Below are 15,766 nucleotides of genomic sequence, written 5' to 3'. Positions count from 1 at the left end.
TCGGTTTCGGTTGTCGCATTGTTGCATTGTTGCATTGTGTTTGTGGCGCTGTTGCAGCGAGGCTGTTGTGTGGCGCTAAACCAAAAAGATTCCTGCTAAATTGAAGCCACTTAAATCTTCAAGTAGCCGTTGAACTGACTTTCGTCAGTATGTGAAGCTCAAGCTGAATCCAAATCCGAATCTGAATCTGATTCAGAGTCTAAAGCGTCGGCTCGCAGCGCGGAAGTGTTAATTAAATGCCTAAATACGGCTGAGATAAATCAGTGTTTGGCATTGTGAAGCTACAGCTACAAGCGCTATCCAAGAGAGAGGAGGAGAAGAGAGAGAGAGAGGGAGAGGGAGCAGAGGCAGAGGCCTATCTGTCGCTATCTGTTCTCATAAATTGTGTTTCAGCTGATAAATTAATTACCGCATGCGATTTATTTATTGTGCAAAGACAGGCATTGTAAATTGTAAATTCTTCGTCAATTTTTTTTGCGGCTTGTCTGTCTACAAACAGAAATATCTCCGATATCGCCAATACAGGTAAGTGATAAATTATGACTTCAACCACTAATCAATTTTGAATGAAGTCTTATTGACTGGCAATAAAGTTGAATGACTTTTGTGGAACTGCACGTCATTTATGAATAATACTACACTAATATGAATTATTACACAGTAAATTTAAAATTTAGTGTATAATGAAGCTCTTTTTAATTTATTGTTTGGTGTGCTGTTTTTGTTATTGGAATATGTTTTCTTGCTACGTCTTCGATTAAAAATATTGAAGTATTTTAAAAAATATATAAGAAATAAACACATGGTGAAGTTTTCTATATTATTTACCAAAGATTACAAGTGCTAAAGAATTTGGAGTATAAGTTCTCGTTTATATAATTGATAATTAATATAGTATATAATGAACCAACCACTATCAGCAAGCTTACTTGCTATTTAAGAGGTATCTCCTCGTCGAGCACTCTCGACTAGCGCACCGTTAAATAGTACACTTATATAAAAGCACTCGTTGTTTATCTATCTCTGTTCATGAGTAGAGACTGACAGATGTTTTTTCCCCATCCGCACAAACCCCTTTTGACACATTCGATTAACATGCAGCTTGCCCCATTCTTAATTGCTGGCTGACAAAAGCTGAGAAGAAGCGAAAAAATAAAACAAAAATACAAAGTCGGTTGCGGGGCAAAAAAACAATTAGATGTTTACTCATAGATTTTGAATGTGGCTGATAATGAGAAAAAATATTGTCAATGACGCCCAGAACACGGGCCAATATTTGCACATGGATAATGTGGCCGAGATTAGAAAAGCCGGCAATAAACCGACTTACTTTGTTCCAATTTGATTAAAAAAAAACACAGGCAAAAATGTGAATGCTCATTTCTGATCGGCTAGCTATACCCTATACTATGTGAATGCTAATTTCTGATCAACTAGCTATACCCTATATTGGTTTTTAATTATAAGTTCTACTTTAAGCGAGTGTATTTTAAAGTGATTGTTAATTTTGAGTAGAGTATCACAAAGTCAGCAGCTCGGGGCTTAAATTTGTCGCTGTTGTTTGTTATCACAATTAAGAAGGTTGTGTTTACATTTGGTTATAATGGATAAATAAAGACTGAAATTTTGGCCAAGATCTGTGGCTTTGTTATTGTTGTCTTAAGCAATCAGCTGACTTCATTAAAGTGCTGCAAGGCAAACCGGATAACATTCAAATATGTGCAAAGAAAACTATTGCAATGGATTTCCAATGAATAGAATTATGCATTCATTTAATATCACTTAGTTATTGTTTAATTTTGGTAATTGCATTATTTAATTAAAGCAATTTCATTAGTTGTGCGTTATTTGGAAATGAACAACTAATTTGACACACTTGCCAATTCTGGCATCAAATTGAATTTACATATTTTAAACAACTCTCTCGCTGACTGTGGTCTGGCTAATTTGATCCGCTGTTCATGCAGTCGTTTTGTCAACAAATATATCAATATATAAACAACAATTATAGACACACACACACATGTTCGACTATTATAGAATCGACAATGAACTGAACGCGTGCGATTTGTTGAATATTTAAATATAATTGCAAGTCGGGCGAGCAAAAAAATCCAATTAAATTACAATCGCACAATGAAATCGAGTTGAAATGAAACCCCCACATAATTGACTTAATAATTGGCTAAAGCATTTAATAAGCCGCCAATTGACAAGCCAAACACACACGCAACAACAACAACAACAACAGCAAAAAATCACAAACTGGCCCAAAATGTGTTTTCCGTTAAATAGAGCTGTTGTCACAGCTGATATTCATCCATTAGATATTGATAGATAGAAATCTGTCGCCGAGAACACAAAGTATATACATTCGTGACCAGCATCGCAAGTCGAACAAGTTATCAGAATTAAATTCACCAAATGTGCCTCAGATAGTCCTCCACACTTCTTGATTTGAATAATAATAATCGATTCTCTGCTAATTTAATAATTTTATAAATACTACTTTGAACCGGGTATTTCTTAGTCGAGCTCTATTAGTTATTTAAATAAAGATGCAAAGGCGGGTTTTCACCTTATAGATCGGTGGGAAAATCTGTTTAGATAAATATTTTCTTATTTGCGAGAGAGAATAAAGCAATAACAAACCAATAACTCAATTCACATACAAATTAGAATTATTTCCCAATAAATACATACATAGATTGGACCTGGCTTACCCCCTACTCAAGAAGCTGCTCTTGTGACAGGGTATTAACCCGTTCAGTCGACTAATATTTATACAAATGTTTACTGTTTTGCATTTGTGATTTGTTTTATATATTTTTGGAGACTGACAGCGAGACAAACAAACCGCACGTGATCTCAGCTCAGATGCCGTCTGTCTGTCTCCAATATTGTTGTTGTTGTCTATTGTTGTTGTTGCCTGTTATTGTTATTAACTGGATGTTGACTTTGTAGCCGAGTTGCCAGCTGCTGTTTCAGTCGGCGATCTGCGGTTTTGTCACATGACGAATTTCAAGCAAGCCTCACCAAATTTATAAGTCATCAAATGCAATTAACTTATAAGAATAAAGCATAACAATAATAATAATAAGAAGAATATTAAACCTGAAAGCTTAAAGCCAATTAAGTCAAAGAAGAAATGTGCGCTGAGTTTTAATATCGCATTTCTGCGCAGCGTTGATGAATTATGCGGCTCAGTTGGCGAATATTGAACCAAAGCACGCAAAGGCAGCCAGTTCAGGGTCAAAGGTTAAACATGTCAGTTTGTCACTGGCGATGGCCAGAGCAGATAAGCAAAACGTCAACGTCAACGTCAACGCCAGCGTCAACGTCGACATCAACGTCAACGTAAGCGTCAACTGTCGACTGTCGCATCTTTCAGATACAAGATACACGATTATCATTGCCAGATGCGTGCATCCGACTATATATATACATATGTACATATATATGTATAGATATATGCATGTATATGGCTACAATTTGTCTAGCAGCTGCGAGAAGCTGCAATTTTCGAATTAAGACAATTGCGCCATGAATTATATAAGCTCGTGTGTAACTAAATCAGTCACGTCTTCTTGTGGCCAGCAGCAACTCATCTCGTTTGCGCAAATCAATGCCAAAAACAAAAAAATATAAAAAAAAAACCTATGCAAATTCGTATCTTTTGCTGTGGCTTGAAAGTAAATTGAATATTCAATGAGCAGCAGCAGCACAGCGGCAAGAAAACAAATCAAAAGGGCTACCAAATACTAGATGCAAGCCTTAACAAATGCCATCAATTATTTAACACAGTGTCAAATTGTGGAAATTGTGGAAAACAGTTGGAGTGAAGAGCGACTGGCACTTTCCCTCCATAGAAAGGAAAAGCAAATAGGAATACCCGACTGGGATATATCCTAAACAGATAGATATACGCCTACACAGATAGATATACGAACATGGCTAAATCAACTTTGCTGGTAATACTGACCAAGAATATAGACACCTTGTATGGTCTTCTGTCTGCTAAATACCTTTGCACAACTTCAATGTATTTTTCCTTAATTATATTAACAATAAATAAACTTATGTTCTCCCTTAGAGAAAACAAAGGTGATAATAATTTATAGAAGAGACAGAAAGATGCATTAAATTTTAAAAAATATTTATCTAGCAACTTGTAAATGTCGACAATAGATACAGCTGCTAGAGCTTAATCGTAATCTTAGAGTACATCAAATAAATAATTGATTAAAGAATCAAATAAATAAGAGAAATTCCTAAATATCCACAACGTCGTCTCCAACTTAATACTTGATACAAACACAGCTGCTAAACATTTAAACTCAATCTAAAATCACATCTAATAAGTAATTATAAATAAATATTGTATTATAAAATCCAGCAACTTTTTACAGAGTATACTTTTCACTAGCAACTCCTAAATATCCACAACTTACTCTGCTGTATTTTATTGTATATGTCGAGTTTAGCCTTGCACCAGCTCAGGGTCCCCATTGGAGTACTCTTTGCATAGATGAGTATATGAAAAAAACACTTATGTTTGGCTCTGTCTGAGACTTCTGGCTGAGTTGGGTGTGCGGCATGTATCAGTGGCAATTTTCCAATTGACGCCTATTACGGTTAATCGTAGCAGTGACCCAAGTCCAGACGAACCTAAACTAATAATGTGCACAGTTTAATGGCTAAGCCGCAGCAAATCGCCGGGCCAATCCCAGATACACCCAAACTACATTCAACCTCAACTCACCCACAATGTCACTGTGTGTGTGTGTGTGTGTGTGACTGAGTACGTGTATTTGTGTGTTTGTGGACACCACTACAAAACCACTACAGAAGACCGCACGACAAACGTTGTCTCGCATCTGAAGTAGTTGTTGCTGTATTTGTGGGCATATGCGTGCCACGCTGTTGTTGTTTATATACCCTGTAATCACTACGAATCGTTGAAAAGTTGTTTGCACTTGTGCAAAGGCATTTATTAGTGTGGAACAGATTAGTAAGTTTATAGATGCCAGTTAAGCGTTAAGCAAACAACCCCAACTTTATGTGTACACTCTGCAAAAAAGATAGCACTAAAGGAAAATGAACCAAAGCTGAAAATGGGCACAAAAATTATAAAGTTTTCTGCTCTTAAAAATTTTAAGAACTAGAAAGGCAGATTTGAGGAAGCTTGAATTTTATAAATATACTTTCTGCATAATAAGCAGGGTTGCCCTGGTCGCGAAGAGTATGACAATTTTCTACTTTTCAATGACATTTTTTTCTGAGTGTATTAATTACTGCAATTTAATAATTTTATGACTGACTACAGGTTATCTCCGAGTCGAGCACACGCCTAGCTACGTAGCTGACTGCTACTTGTTGTTATTGCTACTTGCTATTGTTGCCGCTGCTGCTTAGCGTGCTAACTAGTCTACGTCGCTGCTTCAGCTGGCGTCGCTGCCGCAGCTGACGTCGTCGTAGTCGCACGCAGTCGCTTTAAGTTAAACATTTGCGCTGGCTTTAGTCGCGCCGCGTAGGTCAAAGCAAGTGGATTAAGTGCACAAAACTCAAAAAAACAAGTGGAAGACTTGGCCCAAAACACACACACACACACACATACACAGAGAGAAATAGTCGCTCGTTAGCCTGGGCCAAGCAATTAGTACTAAAAGGTTGAATTGGCGACTCAAAGAACTCAATGAGAAGTCTCTTGCAGTCTTGTCTCCCTTGCGTTCCGTTGCGTTGCGTTGTGTTGCGCATACGTCACGTTGGCCAGCCACGGGCTGCCAGAGCTGATTCGTTTAATCAAGCCGGGCGGCCTAAGGACCCACAAAAAAGGAAAACAAAAGAGAGAGAGATAGAAAGAGAGAGAGAGAGAGAGAGAGAGAGATAGAAGAGGGAAAGAGAGGGGAAAAGAAAACATTGGCTGTGTTCAATTGTGTCTGATTTTCACGCAAATGTAATCCTCGACTTTAACGCTGTCTCTGCCTTTGTTTTCGCTGCGAATTTCGTTTCGTTTGTGTTCCGTGACTTGAGTGAAGGCAAACGTGGTTTCATCAGCCGCAGGATATAAGACACACCACACACACACACACACCCATAACACACACACGCCGCTGCTGATTTTTTCGACTGCGTCAGCAGAAAATAAAATAGTGAAAATATATGTATATATAAAACGCAATACTACTGCAGCGAGGCATATCCTTGAAGCCTCGCTCACGCAAAAGCGTGTGCACACTTTGACCTCATTTTGGGCAAACCAACCACCTCCCACCACCCACCACCCACCACGTTGAGTGTGTTTGCACAAGTTTCCTTTTTCTTTTTTTTTGTCGTGTGTGTGTTCGTTATAATGATATAAGCGTGTTAGTGTGTTAAGCACACACACCCACACCCCTACACACAAACACACACACACATGTATTATCAGCGTGGTACAGGAAGTGACTTAAATCAATAAGCTGGCCCATATCATCACTTAAACAGTTAAGCAGACTAAAAGTGTGTAAAACGCTTGCTTTTTACAATTTTAAGTGCAACACTCAATTTTGTATGCATTGCAAGTAATTAAGCCATTTACAGCCCGTTAATCAGTTAATAAAAATATATATATCAGCAAAACCAATCAATTGATTTAATCTATACATATATTTATATATGTGTGTGCCTGTGTGTGTGCAGTTTTTCAAAGTGTCATTAAAAAAAACGAGCGAAATTAAACAGCAATTTTATTTTTTTGATGTATCAATGCGAGTTATATATATACATATATGTAATTAAATATATATGTATGTAAATGACAATTTAAATGCTAATTTTTAGCTAATAAAATTGTCATATATTTGAAGTGATTAAAAATCAACTGCAAGTGAAAAATTAATTCCCAATCTTGCCAATAATTGATTTTTTATAGGTTTATTAACTGAAAATGTGAAATTATAAGTCGCATAAACCAATTTTATGCCCTGAAAATGGCAAAAATGTCTAATGAATTTGTGCAAAAATGTGGAATATCCGAACCCATAAATTATATAATAAAAATAGATACTTGAAATTCATATATAATAAATCTATGAATATTATAAATCAACTGTAAAATTGTAAACGGAAAACCTTCATCTAATTAACAACTGGCTTCAGGGTATCTCCCAGTCGAGCGCTCTCGAATGTCGCACTCTAACTCGATAAAGTCAAAAGTGGGCATTAATCTTAATTGAATCAAGTCAAGGTAAACAAATGTGAAAAGCTATGCAAATAAATAACATATAAATTGAATATTAGTTTTGTAGCGCAAAAATAAACAAAATTGCTGGCAAGACTTGCAAGTCAAATGCAAACAAAAATAAAATACAAAAATTCCAGAAATATTCAAGGAAGATTTATAAATAGAAAAAGCCAACTAGCAATTACGAAATTGCTTCTGAAACTATTGTGCCCGTAACGGAGTGTGTGTGTGCATAAATTGCTATTGAAAGTGCAACATATAATAAACTTCGACTATAAGAAGATGCAACAGGCTCTGTCAATGGCCAAGTTATGACATGGAAACAGGCTGCCGAGAAAGGGGGAGAGGTAAGCAGCTTGAAAGTCTTTGCTCTGTAATTATTTATGCCAGTAAGTATTATCATAATGGCCATAATAAAGGAAACTGTAGCATGTACACACTCAGAGGAAAAATCTACTGGAATTTAGAAATTCGGAACACTTTTGCCGCCAAGAGATCCTCACCTTATTATTTTGAAATAAAATGTTTGAAGTTTGTGTCTTTCTAAAAACAGATTTTGCATTTCTTAATGCAGTTTGGATTTTTCGAAAATGTAAATTGAAAACAATTAATTTCGGCTTAGATTTTCACTTTTTAGAAATGTATTTCTTTATTTCGAATTTCTAAAAGTGAAAGAAAAAAACACCACATTTTTGGAACTCTGTATTTTGGTCAAATCTTTCTAATTTTCAAAAAAACGTTCTCTTATATTTTGAAATATTTTTAGCAAGCTGAAAAATGTTATTATTTTTAGAGGGAATTTAATTTTAGGGCGTCTTACTAAATTTCAGGCCGATTCGTTTTTCAGAGTGCAGGAAGAGCTCTATGAAAAAATGCCTTGAACGTCAACCGCATTAATAAGTACTCAGCTGAATTTGCATAATTGGTTAGCTGTTGTTGTTGGCCAACTCTGGCTGTCTGTTAGCCAATGCACTCAACGTCATTTGGCTGTCAGCGTCAAATGGTCAAACAAACAACTTCATTACAAAGTATCTGCTGCTATGTGGTGCATGCAAGCAAATTAAACAATAATTATTTATACAAAAGACAACACACAAACACGCACACTCATACACACTCACACACACAGAACAACAACAAGAGACAATCGCACAAAAGTCGAGCGCTCAGCCAGCCGTGTAAATTTCATTTAATATTCTATGCGCTTGATGTGCTGTGCAGCTGTGTGTGTGTGTGTGTGTGTGTGTATATGTGTTTGTGTGTGTGTCTCAAAGTTGCATCAACTTTTGGCGAAATTCGAGAACTTGTTGTTTAATTTAATGGAATTGTCTTTGATGGCGACGCAGAACTTAACGCCATTAAATTATTATGGTGCTTGAAAATCATTTAATTTATTAGTGCAAATTGTTGGCACAGTGCAGCTTGACTATGTGAGCTATATATGTGCGTACATGTGCTAAGGAGAGCTTAACACAGATTGTGAAAGCGAATTATATTTCGGTTACGGTTCCCGTAAAGTTGATGAATTGATTTATATGTTTTTAAGTAACTTTCCTGTAACTGCTTTTTATATTAATATTGAATTTTCGTTATAATTTGGTTCCAATTTTATTATTTCAGTATTCATTTCCAATATATTACTATATGATCTGACAATATCATTCACAGTTGGTCACAGTTTGATTTCTGGAATTGCAAAAGTATTTTAATAATGTTACATAAATAAAAACAGACAGTTAGCGAATGTCAGCAAGCATCGGTTAGAGTTGCCAGACTGTGCAGCAGAAATCGGCCAGTCAGCAGTTCAAAAGTCAAACGGTCAGCAGTCGCAGCTGTCGTCAAGCAGCCGCCGTCAAAGAGAATCTGTGAGTCAGTCGCAACGATGAGATTAATTAAGTAAGTCAGTCAGCAGTTCAGCCAAGGGTGTAGACAAGGGCAGCCAGGGAGACATCTCAACTTTATAGAGATATATACTGGCAATGTCAGGTGTCCTCGATGATAGTCCAACTACTATAATGTAATGGAGTAATAACTCCATAGTTGACTATCAGATCTCAAACGGAAAATAAAATACTTTTTACCATATTCATTGAGCACTGTAGAAGGAAAAAAGCTCGAAGAAAAACTGATTTGAGCGACAGAGATGCCTTTTAAAGCTATTCTCAATTTACTTATCTAAATGCAGAGCAGCCAGGCTCTCCCTCTCACTCCCTCTCACTCGCCCTCTCTCCCTCTCACTCCCTCTCACTCGCCCTCTCTCCCTCTCTCTCTCTCTCTCTCTTTCTCTCTCCTTCTTTCTAGTCAACTATAATCCATAATCCATTTCTTGGGAGCTTCGTTAAACAATATATGCAGTTAGCCGCGCTCCTCTCATATGGGAAGTGCATGTGTGTGAGTGTGTGGGTGTGTGCGTGATGCCATTTGCTAACAAATACCAGCAGCAGCAGCAGCAGCAACGACGGAGTTTTCTGCGTCACTTAATATACAAATATCACTAAATATTTATACCCGCAAACACACACACACACAATGAAACACATGCACACTCTCACACACACACATACAGAGCTGCTGCAAATTTCCGTTACTGCATATTCCCACAGGCTTTCCCCTCACCATCAACGTCTTCTCTCTCTCTCTCTCTCTCTCTCTCTCTCTCTCGCTTGCAGCGCAATTCGTTCAATTTGAAGCAATCAAGTTATTTTAATTCATTACGCTTACGCGAGCAACACTTTGGAGACATGCAACACACAATACACACAACCCACAATGACACACAGGCCACGCCCTCTTGCGCCCATCCCTATGCATTTCTCGCGCTTATCATATATACGTATATTTGTGTGTGTGTGTTATTTGCATGTGTTTATATTACACACACACACACACGCACACACACACACGTATACAGACAAAATGTCAGACATCTGTCATTTAATTTAATTTGACTTCACTTGCTTTCATTTGTTCGCCTTTGTCTGCTCCTTCGCATTTGCCTTCGCTTCTGCCTTTTGCGTTCGTTCTCCTTTTGCCTTCCTCTTTCGCCGCCTATGAGCTTTTTTCCCAGCGAAGGCGTCGACGCCTGCCTTAAAACGTGCAATTTTCTGTACGGGCGTTGGTTGTGGGAGGGAGGCGGGGGGAGTTAACAGCGAGCTGTTTCTGTTGTTATAGCTGTTATTACTGCTCTTTTTGCCCGCTGTTGTTGTTGCTGCTGTTGGTGTTATTGTTGTTGTTGTGCGACGCACACACGCGCATAATTTAAAACGTTTTCCGTTGTTTGGCGGCAAATGGAGGAGGCAACGAAACGGGGCAAAACTTTGCCACATCGCGAACTGTGCACACACTCCACACTCAACACTAAGTTGTTGTTAAACATATCATATCAGCTAAGCAAAATGTAGATTTATAATGATAACTTTTAACAGTTTCAATAACATTAGTAGATCGTTGCATATTCATATAGATCAAAAAAGGCACCACTGAAAAATGCATTATTTATAATAATTATAAGGCTGTTAAGTCAACAGAACGTAAAGAAAGATAAATAAATTTTCTAATTTTTCATTGAAAATTAAAAAAAGAAATCAATGATTATTTCCATGGGAGCTATATGACATCGTTTTCCGATGCTGATGATTTTTTGTATAAATATTGAAAGCACATAGTGTATCATTATTAAGCAATTTCGTCCAAATAATTTCAAAACTTTTTATTAAATGTTCTTTAAGAAGTATTTTAAAATATAGATAAATCTGTGCTATAACTAAATAATATGTTTGCATTGCAAAGATTGTCTGAAATTTAACACAAGAAATCGAATTTCTTTGCTTGTCATTAGTGAAGATATATAAAACTAATTAATAGTTAATTAAAGCTGGAATAATCCTAGTTAATGTCGAATGCAAGTCTGATTTAGGTTATTGTAGTCGCTTCAGTTTGCCGGCTTGTTTTTGCAATATTTGTAGCTGCTTTGCGCGATGCTTGAGCTTCTTCTCGAGCCGACGCTTGAACTCCTGTTCCCGTACCATGATCTGCAGATCCTCGTAGCTGCAGGTTGCCATGCGTTGCTTCACCCTGGCAATCAGTTGGCCAGTTAACTGAATCTTCGTTTGGGAGACTTTGGCGAAATGAGTGCAGCGACGTTGCAACTCGGCACGATGCAAAAACAGAGCATAGCCAGTCCTTGCAGAAGATGATGATGAGGTTGTTGCTGCCATGACGATTGCTCAGTGAATGTGTAAGGATTGCCGGGGGACGTCCGTCTTTTATATCCTGCTCGGGCTGACCTGAATGCGCAATACCTGCCGGTTCCATTTTTTGGTGCCTGGATATTTTGCCTGGATCCACATGATTTTTCGTGCTCAACTCTTTGGGGTGTCGTATTTTTTGTTGTACCTGTTAAACTGTTATCGCAGCAGCAGCCTGTCCCCGCAGGTAGCAGCTGTGTTATCATCTGAAGTGCCACGTTTTCGGGCTACGTGTTGTGGCATTAATGCACTTTAGGCAAATCCTGCACATATGCAGGACACTCGCTGAATAAAAGTCGGCGTCTGCCTTCAGCAGGCCCCAAAAAGTTAGGTAAACTTTTAGCAAGAAACAAAAACTCAGCAGGCAAAACTTTGGCAAGCAAAATGCAATGGAAATTTTCTCGAAAGGGTCGAGGATACGCACATCCTGTTCCAGCTCGTGGCCTGACTGCTGGTCTCTTCTGGCATCAATAACTTGGCCAAAGACGTATCCTTGACATGACCACACAAAAACTTGACGCGTAATGTTCGCCTCCCCGTTCTCCCTCTCTTTTTCTCTTTTATCTCCCTGTCTCTCTTTTCTGCTACTGAGGTTTATTAATTTGCATGAACTTTGGCAATGCTCGTTTTTCATGCTGCAGGACATTGCCGTGCCGTGCCGTGCCCTGCCATGCAGGGTTGGGTTGGGTTTTTAGCCCCACAGCTAAGGCCGCAATTAAAAATTGCTTATGAAACGGAAATGTCTACAAAAAGGGGGAAATGGGATATCTAGCTACACCGTAAGAAATATGACTTTACATTCATAAAAGGCATGGGAAATAGGGTAAATATACAAGTAAATATTAATTGAGCTTGCATTTGAAATGTATATATTTATTCTAGAATTAAGCTACGTTTTTGATTGTAATTATAATCAGCAAATAATGAGATATATCATATATATCTATATATAATTTATTATTTAGGTAATTTAAGTAATCAAGCAATTCAATGAGAAACAGCCAATTTATTTAGCGTGCATTGGAATTCCAAGAAAAAGGGCCATTTTGAACGTTATGCAAAACTGACAAAAGTTTTTGGCCAAGAGCAAGAAACTTAATTTCCCATTTTATGCCATTTCCCTTTGACGTTTTGGCCATCAAGCCGTCAGTCACGCCTCCCGCTCCATATATACATACCTAAAACCGGTAACGCCCATCTGAGCATTTAGTGTAAACTCTTGCGCATCATTATTTTTAGATTTTTGACAGTTTTTTCCACGACGATAAGCTACTTGTAAATCAACTCAAGCTCAAGCTCAAGCTCAAACTCACACGCATCTTTGCAGCAACTTCTGCTGTCTATGTGTGTGTGTGTCTGTGTATATATGTCTGTGTGTGTGTGTGTGTGCTGTCACATTTCCGGCGGAAGTGTAAGCACAAAAGTTCGTTTTCGTTAAATGCCAGCAAGAAATGCAACGTCGCTTCATTTTCCAGCCAGACATCGACTGAGCATGAAGAGCATGATGATGTAAATGGGATTTATAGTGCGCCCTGACAATAGTAAACTGCTTTAGCACACACACCCACACACACCCATATACACACACACACACAGACACACTCATATATACAGCAAGTTTAACAAGTAGCTGAAATCATAAGCTGTGATAGCTCCTTTGTGCTTTGTCTGCTGTGACGAGCCAGCCAGTAAATTGCCTCACTGAATTTATAGTACAATTACCACAAATCTAATGAGCTCGAGGCATTCCCAAGCACTGACATTACTTAGGGGGGATATCAAGGGGGCAGGGTGGCAGCCGGCAGAGCGGCAGAGCGGGAGGCAGTCAGAACTCGCGCTGACAGCGCCATTTCTTATGTTGCATACTTCATCGGGCAGCGCGCAAAAACAGCAAAACAAATGTTGCGAGAGAAGGCACACTGTAAGATTTAAGAGCATAGCAGGTCCCATTTTAATTATAGATAGTAATTATAAGTATATTTAATTATAAACAGCCAAAAGAGGTTCGAAATGTCCTTAAAATTGTCATACCTTCATCAAGACTTTAACAATTTTGATTACGGTTGGGCCTTTTGATTAGGCCTACACTAATAATTGAAAATGTGATTCGGCGTCGACAATCAAATGACAATTTTCGTCCAGAGATAGCATTTGGGCATTAGTCTCACCATTCTACAGCTATAACTTTGTCGAAACTCAGCAGATCTTCAAAAGGTTTGGCCTGGAGATTAATCCGACACTCAAATTTGAAAACATAATTCTAGGTCGATAATCATGTGCTAATCTTAGCCACAAAATCTGTGTTTATTTATCGGTTTAAGCTTCCTAGAGCCACTCAAAACTTATCCGACTTTCAAAAGTAACCGCGTTCTGATCATCGTTTTACCATGAACCTAGGTTAAAAATTAAGTACAAATGGTTTCCCAAAACAAAAAAAGTCAAGACATTCCAGAAACATAACTTTCTCAAAACTTAATCAATTTTCAAAGTAAAGGCGTTTTGCTTATGGTCTTTAGATTAAAGTTACATTTATCAAAGTCATCTAATAATCTTAGCCACAAAATCTGCTTTTAACATATATATTTTTTCGACTTTCTCTAAACTCAAGCATTTTATTAAAGATTTACCCTCAAGATGAATCACTTTAAGATGTGTAATACTAACATGCATTTACTTTGCTCTTCTTGCAGTCTCGAGCAACACGCACAAACACAGAACTATCGCAGAATGCCGCAAGTGCTGTCTTCGCTGATGTTGCAGCAGCAGCTGTTGTTGTTGCTGCTACTGCTGCTGTGCCCCATTTGCCCAGTTTTGTGCTTAAGCCTGTCAAATGGCAGCGTTGTTGTGGGTTTGGGTGATGGGAACATTGCCGGCATTGTCAATCAGCCAACACTTGGCGTCGGCTTAGGTGCTGGTGGCAGCAACAACGGCAGCAGCGGTGCAGGTGGCGTTGGTGGCGGCGGCAGTGGTGCAAACATTGGTGCAAATCCAACAATTGGCGGCATTGGCGCTCAATCAAACAGCGAGTTGAGTGCGGGTGGCAACTCCGGCAACACTTTGGGCGCCATTGCCGGCAGCGGCGTTGGCGGCGGCATCGGCAGCAGCAGCGGCAACAACTCGGCACTGATGCAGGCACCCAAAGAGAAGCTGTACGAACGGTGCACGGGTCCCGGTGATCCTGGGCCGTGCAAGCAATACATCTACAAGTGGCGCTACGAGCCAACCACCGGCGAATGCACCACATTCATTTGGGGCGGCTGCGATGGCAATCCGCACAATCGCTTCAGCACCGAGGCCGAGTGCCTCTTCCACTGCATTGGCGGACCACGTAAGCGAATTGACGAAAAAACCCGCAGCTGAACTGGGCTGTCAATCAATTTTAATATGAACACAATTTTGTTTCCCACGTTTGCAGACACTTTGCCACCGTTTTTGCAGTCGACCACCCGTGAACCGAGCACCACAGAGTCAACGCTGACCAGCTACACACAATCGCCTGCCCAGTCACCGTTGGGCTACAGTGTGGGTGGCTTGGGTGGCAGTGGTGGTGGTGTTGGTAGTGCTGGTGGTGGTGGCATGGGGGTGGGTGTTGGCACTACGCCGGTGCCCATCGAGCAGCGTGGACCCGAGTTGACGTTTGCGGAAACGGGCCAGGACAAGACCTTCGTGTTCGCAAAAAACAACACGTTCATCCAAATGGACGGCGACATCATACAGACATTTCAATTACGGTGAGTGGGTGAGTGAGTGTGTCCTCAACAGATTCAACAGTCTGAACGGCCGACCGGGAACTGAAATTCAGTCGCCTCTTCGCTCGAAACGCTTACCTCAATTTCATTGTGCGGCATTTTTGAAGTCTTTTGCATTTTTCATGTCCCCACAAACCCCTATGCGAATCGAGCGTCATTTGCCAGATTTTTGGCTTTTTAGCTCAAAATGTATTTGATAACCAAAGAAAACCCAAAGAAAACACCGAGCCAACCAAACTTTGTTGGGTCTCTGAGACGAACCATGTTAAAGATCTAAATATTTTCTTAGTATGGTTTGGTGGACATTTCGTATATATTAAAAGGGTTGAAAAGCCATTTTGCTGGCATTCAAAATGGAAACTTCATTTTTAAAGCCTTTCTGAATTGAAATGTTTGGTGTTTATAATAGTTTTGCCCATTTTCAATAATAATTTTTGTTTAACTAATCATTTTTCAGCCATAATAATGTTATTTTTTTCTCTTTTAATAACAACGACAAAATAAAATTTTATCTAAAAGTAAAATGTTGAAAAATGTGGCAAAAT

General features: G+C 38.9%; 2 protein-coding genes across 5 annotated transcripts in view; one reads left to right on the top strand and one right to left on the bottom strand.

The window, feature by feature from the left end:
• Positions 1-22: 22 nt before the first annotated feature.
• The window catches only part of LOC6558003, a 67,174-nt gene continuing 51,430 nt past the window's right edge, over positions 23-15,766 (top strand). For 3 of the 4 annotated variants that reach the window (XM_001983211.3, XM_032743241.2, XM_043215605.1), the window contains exons 1-3: positions 23-525; positions 14,163-14,800; positions 14,888-15,203. In XM_001983211.3, coding sequence (XP_001983247.3) covers positions 413-525; positions 14,163-14,800; positions 14,888-15,203 — 1,067 coding nt within the window. In that variant the 5' untranslated portion in view covers positions 23-412. Of the gene's footprint in view, positions 526-7,378; positions 7,573-14,162; positions 14,801-14,887; positions 15,204-15,766 lie in introns of those variants that run through there. The other variant, XM_043215604.1, reaches the window with a different exon arrangement.
• LOC6557918 lies at positions 11,143-11,442 on the bottom strand. Its single transcript, XM_001983210.2, has one exon. It carries the CDS (start codon positions 11,440-11,442, stop codon positions 11,143-11,145), a length of 300 nt encoding a protein of 99 aa, XP_001983246.1.

Source organism: Drosophila grimshawi, unplaced genomic scaffold, assembly GCF_018153295.1.
Source record: "Drosophila grimshawi isolate 15287-2541.00 unplaced genomic scaffold, ASM1815329v1 contig_44, whole genome shotgun sequence".
Classification (NCBI taxonomy): Eukaryota; Metazoa; Arthropoda; class Insecta; order Diptera; family Drosophilidae; genus Drosophila; species Drosophila grimshawi.
This window is presented reverse-complemented; position numbering and strand designations above follow the sequence as displayed.

What these genes read in the sequence shown, in the direction of transcription:
- LOC6557918 (XM_001983210.2), bottom strand. Translation starts at nt 11,442, where the DNA reads ATGGCAGCAACAACCTCATCATCATCTTCTGCAAGGACTGGCTATGCT.